Source organism: Euprymna scolopes, chromosome 25, assembly GCF_053919585.1.
Source record: "Euprymna scolopes isolate OS-2025 chromosome 25, ASM5391958v1, whole genome shotgun sequence".
In the NCBI taxonomy this organism is placed as follows: Eukaryota; Metazoa; Mollusca; class Cephalopoda; order Sepiida; family Sepiolidae; genus Euprymna; species Euprymna scolopes.
This window is the reverse complement of record NC_136506.1, coordinates 74938059-74949769: the sequence shown is the minus strand read 5'-3', so window position 1 is coordinate 74949769 and position 11711 is coordinate 74938059. Positions and strand designations below refer to the sequence as shown.

Genomic DNA, 11711 nt, shown 5'->3' with positions numbered 1-11711 from the left:
TATATTTTAAAAACAATATGTATGCCGCTCCTCATGTGAGGGGTACCAAGTTGGTTAAAGGAAAAATTATCCCCAACTCGCATTTAGGTAAAAATGCACTTTCGTAAATAATTGAATTTATTCAAAATGTATGGCAAAAACAAATAACATCTCTCTCTCTCTATATATATATATATATATATATATATATATATATATATATATATATATATATATATATATAAAAATTAGGTTGGTGCAAAAATGTTTTTTTGACGTTCAACTATATATATATATATATATATAAATAAGCATTATTTTTGCACCAACCTAATATATATATATATATAATTGCTGATTATAATTACAAATGATCTATCGACCGGGTTTCAAATCTCAGTATGAAAATACTTACATAAAGATTTTTCTGTAGTTTTTTTAAAATTAGGTTGAGGCCTGAACTTGCACCTACTCTCATTTATGGAAACGTTTTTATTTATAAGCAGGAATCAACATTTTGTTTTAAAAAAAAAACATTAAACGAATAAATATAACACTTTTTTAACGCTATTCTTAAGCAGACAACAAAACAATCATTTTGCAAGAAATACTCATTTACTTGTTTGAATTATGGCATTTTCAGGAACAAATCTCCCCACTCCCAATTCATAATAGAAAACTCTTCCAAACTGAAAGCTATCCAACACAGAACAAATATTAGTATAGATGTAAGAGGATAAGAAGGCTGTTAGCAATGTAGAAAACCGGGCATTGAAATGATGTGGGGCATGAACAAAAACAGACGACCAAACGAAGGTCTTGTAGACTTTACAAATCTTCGTATATCTATTTATTTATTTTTTTAATCGATCACATATTCCATTATTAACGATTACTATATTGTCCAATTTCTACTGTACACTCTTTAACCCTTATCCTCGAGTGACCTCTTGGCCTTGATAATGTGGTGATGCCTGTGTAAAAAAAAAAATTTTTTTAAATAAATAAATATATAATATGGACTTACCATTCGATATAACCGGGATGGTAAATGACTGATATTTCGAGAATAAAACCTCCTTTTCAAAAAACAAACCAAACAAAAAGAATATCGTAAAAAAGAAAATGCCATAAAAACAAAAGAAAAAAAAAAAAAAACGGAACCAGAAGTGTAAAAATATATGATCATAATAAATGAATATTATTATTATTATTTATATGTGGATAGTAATCGATGAAATACGATAAACATGTATGGGATGATTGCTTCTTTTATTCAGGGAAAAGCTACAGAGACACTGCTCAAGGCGGTGTAAACCCTAATTAGTTCCTCATGCAACATCTTCCCTTTTCTGAAAAAACAAAAGAATTTTTATAAAAAAAGATATGATAAAAGATAACAGACAAAAAAAAAAAAAATAGTGACCTAGGCATTTATTGCACTTGACTACCCTGTATAGTCCTTGAACCTAGCCGAATTTCTTACTAGTCTTCCTGACTCTGTCCTCCTCATCCTTGCTGGGTTTGGTTTTGATGGAGATAGTGTTGGGCTCGGTCTTTCTCTTTCATCATTTGGCTATTGAGTTGTCTGGGGATCACACATCTATTCTGTATCTGGTCCCACATTCACTAGTACTTCACTGTGCAATTGGTATAGTTGGTATATTAGATAAGAAGGGCTGTCTCTTTCTCATGTAAGTAAGAAGGCAGCCTAGATAAGTGATAATGATATTAGGAAAAGGCTAGAATCGAACCCTGTAGGCAAGTGGATAATTGAAATCCTAGGAATGCAGTTCATTGTTAATTCTTTTAGAAATGGCTAAATATTATTTATGTCGAGAAAAAAAAAAAAGCAATTGTCCATTCTTTTAGAATAACTGGATATTAAATATGCCAGTTAAAAGAATGGACAATGCGAGTTTATAAATTAAAAATAGGTTAGATATTGAACTACTAAAATTGGAAATGCTTTGTTGCCAAAAGTGTGTTTGGACAGACATATGTAAATTCACGTGAAAGTTAGTCACGTTGGGAACCACACTTCTGATGTCATAAAAGAGATTTCTCAATATATGAATCGAGTTTGAAATTAGGAAGGATTAGGATCAGATAATTGGAGCAGATCACACACAGTGATAGCGTCAGTTGGAGACTGGAAGCCCCGTAGAGGCGAAGTGAGAAGAGTAGTTGAAAAGGCTTGAATCCCTGACATCACCAATCGCGGTTGAGGAATAAAGAAATCATCAATAATTTTGTAACCGTTGTCTTTCATGTCATCTTTACAACTGACAAAGTAAATATGTTTTGTATATTCATCTATAAACGAACTCTTACATAACCCCCTTACGAGTAATGTGCCGCCTCCATCAAAAGTGAAGTACCTCCCTTCTATATGTGTTAACAAGAATCATCCCAGTCTGTTATAAATGCACTCTCAGTATCGTCATCATCTCTGTTATCATTTCCGTTATTCTTCCAATATGTACCCTTATGCAACAGGTAGACTGGTGATGGCAATGGGGGTTCTTCTGTTTTGTTTTTTTTTTTGTTTTTTTTTTCAAATCTGTTCTATTCTGTCAATGCAGCTCTCCATTAACTTCAACATAGTATGACCCCCTCATCCAGTCTTCACTATACAATGGCTTTCTTCCACTCTTTTTGACCTTTTATGTGTGGTTTCATCTGTACCATCTCTTCAAAGTGCAAAAGTTGGAGTGGTTTTACTTTGTGATTGAAGTACTATTCTTGCTTCCTGCTCTCTCAATCATCTTGTCTAAATTTTTTGGGTAATTCTGGTTCGAGTAGATTCTCTCTGGTTGGAATAAGTGTTCTTGTTCTTCTGCTGATAACAAATCTTTAGCTGCTGTATTCCTGTGATCCACTAAATATGGATCAACCTTATCATCTATCGCTTTCCAGAAGAGGTTCTTTGTCATCTTTACCACAGATTCTACTTTTCCATTTGCCTTGCTATAGTAAGGACTGGCAGCAATTCCTGGCAAAGGTTGGAAATTCCTGGCTACTGAACTGGAGTCCATTATCAGTAACTACCTGATCTGGTATTCCATGTCATGCAAAATTGTATTTGCCTGTGTAGTTGAAAAATGATCAATTTCCCAGAAATCGCTCATGTAATCAACTGTGCAGAGATAATCCCTATCTGTAAACGTGAAGAGATCTACATTAATTTTGCCCAGGGCCTCTCAGGAATCTCATGGACCATTAAGGGTTCTGCCAGATTGGCAACTTCATATTTTCTACATGTGGGGCATTTTGAAACAGTCTCTGATGTCAGTGTTCATATTTGGCCAGTACAAACATTCTCTCGCTTTTCTGCAACATCCTTCGGCCACTAGGTTTGTGGAATGCAATCTTTCTTTCAACACAGCCCGCTGGGTAGTTGGGACCACTACTTAGTTTCCTCTGAAAATTAATCCGTCTTGTACAGTTGTTTTATTCCGCATATTAAAATATGGTCTCGCCTCCGAGTCAAGATGTACTTTATCTTCTGGTTATGTCACAATTACCCGCTGCAACATCTGCATGCTTTTGTCTTCTTTTGTGGCTGAGCGCAATTCCAGAAACTTTTCCTCTTTCACAGGAATATATTCAGTTTCCTTGACACCATCATCATCTATATATTCGCTATTCACTCCATGTATATACGCCCTTGATAATGTATCTGCAAGGAACATCTGTTTGCTAGGATCGTACAGAACTATCATATTGTAAACTTGTAACCGCATCAACCGATTTTGCAGTCGCTTTGAGTATTTCCGCAATTCTTTTTTTTCATTATTGCTTCCAATGGCTACTGATCGGTCAGGACTGTTGACCAAATGTATATTGATGAAACCATTCACATGCGTGTACTACTGCTAACGGTTCTTTTTGAATCTGTTCTTATTTGATCTCTGTCTGTAAGCACTCTACTGATATAGGTTAAAGGTTGACCTTCTTGCAGCAATGCAGCTCCCATGCCTTTTTTACTTGAATCACACTGAATGATCAACGGTATTTTTGTGATCGTAGTATCTCAATACTGGTGCTTCATGCACCAGTTTTTCATCGGGGAGGGGGGGGGGGAGACGAAATTGCTGTCATTGTCTATTTCCGGCACCTCCCTTAGTTCCTGCTGATTATGAGTGGATATACCGAGTGAATAAACTATAAGTAAGTATGTCGCATTACCTAAATATTTGTTAAAATGTTTTACTTTCACGATACAAATAATAATAACAAACAAGAAAGGAAAATTAAAATATATTTATTAAAAGTAAAAAAAAAAAAAAAAAAAAAAAAGATAACAATGTCTGAATGCGTTGTAACTGTTTTGAAGTCTGAACCGTTTTATATTGACCGGCACTGGTGCCTCAGAAGTCTTTCAATGTCATTAATCGGATGATCGACTTATGATAATACTAATAGCCTCTATTCCGTCTCAGGAGACAGTGAATACACCCGTAAGAGTGTCTGCACGCATGTAATCGTGAAGCAAGCGTTCACACTCCTAAACCTCACTTCTCAGTGTGGGCAGGTTATCTCAATATTCCATAAGAATCTTTCACTTAGTGATACAAGCACCAAGTAAAAGATTGTTTCAGCAATCTGCCCCAGTATGAGTCGGCACAACCTTATTCCAGTGGCAAGAAGTCCAGGACGACTGGAAACAATGCCGAGATATACGAAGAGCACATACAGCACCTGGTATTCATAAATAGTCACCCATTTAGTACTGACCAGGCTCAACGTTGTTTAACTTCAGTGATCTAATAGGAACTGGTGTGTCAACGTGATTATCCTGTGTATAATAATACAAAGATCTCTTAAAAAAAAGAATCAGGCATTTTACAGTATAGGCAACAAAATCAAAATAAGTGGTTAAAAAGACACAAATGTATAACAAATAAATGTTACCAAAGGCAAGATAAGTTACTCTTCTACCTACCTCGAAAAATTTGTGTGTGTATGTTTTTACTTATTTTAAAGCGTTTTTCAGTTCAAAAGAATTTGTGTGTTCATTCTGTTCAGTTAGAATGTAATATGATCATGGCTGCCATAGGCCCTGCACGGGAATACTTGATAAGGGCTCAAAATTCGAAAATTAAACAAAATACTGTTAGTAACTCATCCAATAAATTTCACGGATATATTAATTGGGTGGGTTTCTAACAGTATTGTATCTTATTTAATTTTCGATTTTTGAATGATTATCGAGACTCTCCAGATGACCGTCCAATAACAGACATTTTTTCTGTTTTAACTTAACACTCGCCACTATTTGTGTGTTCAAAATAAATAAACGCTTTAAAATAAGTTAAAACACACACACACACAAAAAAAAAACAAAAACAACTTATCCATGTGGATAGAAGAGTAACTTATATTGCCTTTGGTATAATTTATTTCTTATGAATTTGATTTTATGACCACTTTTTGTTTTGTTGTTGTAACTGCAAAATGGCCGAAGAATTGATAATAGATGAAATCTTTATAAGGATATTTTTGACTACATTTTAATATGAAACGTAGTAAAAATAGTAACAAAACAACAAAAAAAAATAATAATAATTATAAATAATGAAGTCCACACACCCGAAATGAAAATGGATTTCTCTCTCTCTCTCTCTCTCTCTCTCTCTCTCTCTCTCGTAAGAAGTACTGAATAAATATTAGTATATTTAATTTCAGGATGCAAATTTTGGGGGATTGACATACAAATATCGGTTTCTCCACCATAAACGAAATAGATCTGTATTTGTGTCGAAGTTTTGAAAAATCATTAGCACGATGAATCAAATCTTGGCCTTTGGAATCTAGCAAAGTTGTTATCTATCTATCTATATATATATATATATATATATATATAGTAAGTTAGAAAATATATATGGCAATTAAGCTACACAGAATATTCCGCGTTTCATCCACACCAGGATTCATCAGGCTTATACTTTACCTATGTATTGAGCACTGTTGAAGTAAATACGTAGTTTACGCATAAAATTATACTTTCATATATTAATTTATGTGATTAAATGAAGTAGTCACATATATATATATATATATATATATATATATATCAATAAAATAAGAAAATAACAATATATACTGATGTATACAGACATTCAATAAGGGTATACATCAATAAAGGGTGTAGAGTAAGTAAGAACTCTTTATACCATGGTATTTCGAAGCCTAATGCCTTTCATCAGAATACGAGAGAAGATGATAGGTAACATAATAAGGATGCGTTCTTACCCTACACCCCTAATTGATGTATCATCCTTATTGAATAAATGATAAATCTTTATATATCACTATATATTTTTATATTGTCGTTTTCTTTTTTTATTGATACTCTTTATAAGCTCCAAAGCAATTTGTTGAGCTTTGAATTATCCTGATAAGTCTCCTCTTAAAAAATCGATATTATTCTTATTCTTTTTACTCCCCCATATATATATATATATATATATATATATATATATATATACACGTGTGTGTTTACTGTTTTTTGGGAAAGAATTCCAACAAAGTGCTCGATTACAAAGAAAAACCTTTTCAATATAAGTCCTTAATATTTATTTATTTAAAATTGTACAGAAGGTCAGAAAAACATTGGTACCGTCGGTTTCAAGCCTAACATAAGAGGAGACCAGTTAATGGTAAGTTGTAAATATATATATAAGAATTGTATAAGTCAATTGAATTAAAGGAATAAATTATAAGATGGTCAACATCATGAATTTTGGAATATAACTTTTTGTCATTTATTCTCTATATTGCTCTGTAACTACATTGAGCTTCTTAAATAAGGATTGATATATAATAAGAAAATATATTTCTACAGAAATATATAGTCTGGGAAGTTTTTTTAAACCTTTATAACTATATAAAAAAATCTTATTTGATTTTATATCATTCGTTGGAAAACTATTCAGTCAATAAATTAATTTAATCACCTGCAATCGCTGCATCAACTTGCTTTCTCAAATTCACAATAGTCCTAAACAGTATATTAAATCATAACTCTCCAGCAGTGTTGGTCAAACACCACCTCCCTTAATCACAAAAAAAAAAAAAAAAATGTTCCAAATATTGGATTTAGTTTCTATCTCCAGATTAATTTGGCTAACCTATTCATGTTATCAAAAAAATGTCTTCCTTACCTGTGACACTTGTCCTTGTCTCCAAATTCAAAATGGATATATTTTTTAATTTACCAGTTTGTTGTATTTATAAGATTCAGATGACTATTATACTACTTATCATTCCCTACTTTATTTATATATGTACATTCTTGTTAAAAATATATAAAAGTTAAAAATATTATATATATATATTTCTATTGAAATATACTTTATTTCCTTATAATATATACCAATCCTTATTTAAGAAGCTCAATGTAATTACAGAGCAATATAATGAATGAATGACATAATGGCGTAATGTAAACATATAAGGTATTTACAGCTTCTCTTCCAATTTCCATGTTTTAATCATGCCAAAACACACTTTATTTCCTTTTGATGGATTGATTGCTGCTAAGTTAAGGGCAAAATAGATTCACTAATTGATATAATAATTGATTGATTTTGTGCTACAAAACAGATACTGCCAAGAATTGTAAATGTCAACTGAATTAAAGGAATAAATTACAAGATGGTCAACATCATGAACTTTGGAATATAGATAGTAATTTACTATATTGCTCTGTAATTACATTGAGCTTCTTAAATAAGGATTGGTATATATTATAATGAAATACGTATATTTCCACAGATAAAAAAAATATATATATATATATATGAGAGAGGGGGGGTAAAGATTAATAATTGTAAATTATGAATCAGTTTCAAAAGGAGAAACAAAACAAAATCTCCTTTTAAAACCGATTCAAAATTTATAATAATTAATCTTTATCCTCGATTTTAATATGGCTCTATAAATAAATATACCTATTGAGCTTATTATATATCTACAGTACTATGAACATTGTTGCTTTAAAGTATTAATACGTTAAATTAAACTTTGCGCTTCTACACTTCCGATCTAATCCCCCCTCTTAAAATAATAATAAAAATTTGTGTGGGTATATATATTTTTATTATTATTTTATGCATTATATATATATATATTTTTATTATTATTTTATACATTACTAATGTAGTTTTGGATTTCTTTTATTAATCTATTTTGATTAGTTTTAAATGATTCACAAGCCTCAGGATAACGAATAAATGCTTATTGTTTAAAAATTTTAGTTTTATCACCACTTTTTTTCTCATCCTTATTATTAAACTAGAAACTATATATATATATAAAGTCTATGATTTTGTATGAATATTAGTGAAAACACTGGGGATGCATAATACACGGTATTTTATATATGTATGTATGTATGTATGTTAGTGCTGGGATAATTAACGGGAATCGAAAAAAAATCAGAACTTTTGAGGGTATTGGAATCGAAAAATGTGTACATATTTCTGATGTCAAAAACGATTCTTTTAATTGTTCCGTTTTTGTGTCTGTTTAAAACTTAATTTTCCATTACTGATACTAATGATGAAATAAATATTTATAATTTTGAACTATCAGTAAAACCTATAGATCCCTCCACTGACAAGTGTATTTTTATGTTTCCAAAAATAAGTGCACATATTACACGGGTATTTATGGGAATCCCCCCCCCTACACACACATCAAAAACAATAAACAACTCTATAGCTAAATAGTTAAAGGTTTTAAAAAGAATCAGAGTTGGTAATTGTATCGGAATTGTAAATTTAAAACAGAATCAGTAATTGTATCGGAATTGGGAAAAATATTGCAATCGTCCCATCACTAGTATATGTGTGCAGATCATCGTATTATGATTAGATCACTGTGACTGACGTAAAAAGCGTTTAAAAATAAAATTTTTAAATTTCAACGTTATTTCATGCGGTTAACGGTAGCCGAATGGATACGGTCCTTCCTAATGAAGCCAGAGATGGCTTCTGTCACCGCGTTGGAATCTATCAACTGGTGTCAATCGTGACACCCTGCACTGAAGATTCCTGAAAGGATTAAACACTAGTGTCTGTAGGTATTTAATAATTATTATGGTAAATAATTATATATATATATATATATATATATATATGAGAGAGAGAGAGAGAGACAGAGAGAGTTAAAATAATTTGGAAATTAAGAAATTATGTGGCGGATCCATGGATGGTTTCTTATACAAATTTTTATATGTATTTTATTTTTTAAAGATGTTCATTGTTTAAGTCAATATGTCATATTTCTGGATTTGACTCGACAGCGGTTTCTTGCTGTCCCAGATTGGAGGGATAATCACCATCGGATTCCCCTCTTTCGGATTCCAGACAAGTCTCTGAGCACTATTAGCATTTGGCGGACACAGCGCACAATGTGGAATGGGGGTGATCTCCTTAAGTATCACCGGTTGCTGTGGGAGAGGCGGACTTATCAGCCGAGCCCTTTTGCCAATCGCCGCTTTTGGATCTACCTGGATCTCCAGGTTCATGTTCCAATAAATGTTCTTTAGAATGTATGACTTGGTTGTCGTCATGTTCCAGGCAAGGAGCCAAACGTAGAAACTTTGGTTGCGGACGATGTGCGTGAGGTTCGGTTCCTGCTGATCCTCCAAGGCTGGGTTGCGCCACGTTACATGTGGGTGGAAATTGTCGTTCATCACGATGGTCGCCTCCTGACAGTTCTGGGATGGAGTGTGGAAGACGACTGTCTCATCCCGGTCACCGTACCATGGGTAATTGCAACCGTCGCAGTCGTTAATCATTGGTTGTTTGTCGTCTGTCAACTCCTGGAATTCCCAACTCGTGCTGCGAGAAAAAAAGAAAAAGAAAATGCTCAGTTAAGATGGCGTCTACGTAAAAATCATATATATATTACTGTTTTGTTTTCATTTTTAAAGAACACTTTTGAGGATGAGACAATTCAAAAAGACCCTAATCTGAAAATTTTTTTATTTATTTATTTATTCTTTTATTACATTTTCACCTCAAACAAGGCACATTGCCACTTTGGTGTAAGGAGCTACTATCAGGGACATAAACTACTGGGATACTATGTAGGGAGTTGAGCAGCAAGATGTCGGTTCACGTTACATTTTAACTTATGCATGTCAGTACAGTTGGGGAAGCAGGGGCCTGGAATGGAATTCCAAAGTCTAGCGGTTTTGAGGAAGAAACTACTGTAGTAGAAAGCTCTTTTACATCTAGGGATCTCTACTGTGTAGGGGAGGGATTTAGCTGCTTGTCAGGTTTGTCGAGGGCATTTACATCGTGGGGGCACAAGTGTTTGCAGTTCGTCAGAGCATTCACCATGAAAATGCACCAGCCCAAATATGACAACAATACTCCATACACGGGCGAATGGTGGCCTTATGGAGATACAGGATACTTTCGGGCGTTAGTAGCTTTCTAGCATGGTAGAGAGAGCCTACCTTTCTCGCAGCAGTCCTGGCGCTGCTCTCAATGTAATTGTTCCAACTCATGTTTCCTGTGAACGTTAGGCTGAAGAGTTTAAAAGAAGTACTTTCAGATAATGAATCTTTGGCCATTGTTGGTAGAGAAGGTTTCTTGTAATTATTGAAGGAAACAAGTTTAGTCTTGGCAGCATGGAATGTGACCATCCATGTTTGTCCCCATTACACTAGGGATTGGAGGTCATCCTCGCGTGTTTCTGCCATTTCCTCAGATATGTACAAATGCCCTTTGATAGGTCTTGTTTTTGGTCCTGCTGGGTGTCCCCACACCCTCCCTACCCAGGTTTCCCTGGGCGGGGGAGCCGGTTTAGTCGCTGACGACCCGACCATGGGGCAGCTAGCACTGGTTTACATGGTACCAGTGGAAGTCTAAGACGCAGCTGTGGAAGTCTAAGACTCAGCTGACAACAGCAGACCTGCTCAAGTGCGACAAGTTCCTACTCCTGCACTTGTACGACCTCCTCTACACCAGTTGGCACAACGGGAAATTTCCAACAGCTATGAAAGATGCTAAAATTGTCACTTTATTCGACAAAGGAGATTGCAATAACTACCGTAGTATATCTTTACTCAGTGTCACCGGCAAAGTCTTTTCCAGAGTGCTCCTTCCAAGGCTCCAACAGATTGCAAACCGCGTTTATCCAGAATCGCAATGTGGCTTCCGCAGCGGGTGCTCAATCACGGACATGACATTTTCAGTGCGTCAAATCCAGGAAAAATGCAGAGAACAACGTAGACCTTTCCATATCGCATTTGTGGATCTCGCGAAAGCTTTTGACATGGTCAGTAGAGATGGTCTGTTTGCCATCCTACAAAAGTTGGGTTGTCCACCAACTCTTCTTAGTTTGACAAGATCGCTCCATGACAAAATGACAGCCACAGTCTTCTTCGAGGGTGACATGTCTGACAACTTCCCCGTGTGCAGTGGAGTCAAGCAAGGTTGTGTGTTGGCTCCCACACTGTTTGGCATCTTCTTCTCAGTTCTTCTGCACCACGCTTTTGGAAATCACAAGGACGAAGACAGTGTGTTCCTTCATACTCGCTCTGACAGAAAACTTTTTAACTTGGCTCGCCTACGCTCCAAAACCAAGATTCAAAGAGTCCTAATACTTAAGCTGCTGTTTGCAGACGATGCTGCATTGGTCTCGCACTCCACAAGTGGTCTCCAGCGGCTGCTTGACAAATTGAGCGCTGCTTGTACGGAGTTCGCACT

General features: G+C 34.5%; 1 protein-coding gene across 2 annotated transcripts in view; it reads right to left on the bottom strand.

Moving 5' to 3' along the window:
• Nucleotides 1-4230: 4230 nt before the first annotated feature.
• The window catches only part of LOC145247438 (protein FAM78B-like), a 183452-nt gene continuing 175971 nt past the window's right edge, over nucleotides 4231-11711 (bottom strand). For both annotated transcript variants that reach the window (XM_080109201.1, XM_080109203.1), the window contains exon 3: nucleotides 4231-9833. In XM_080109201.1, coding sequence (XP_079965327.1) covers nucleotides 9254-9833 — 580 coding nt within the window. In that variant the 3' untranslated portion in view covers nucleotides 4231-9253. The remainder of the gene's footprint in view (nucleotides 9834-11711) is intronic.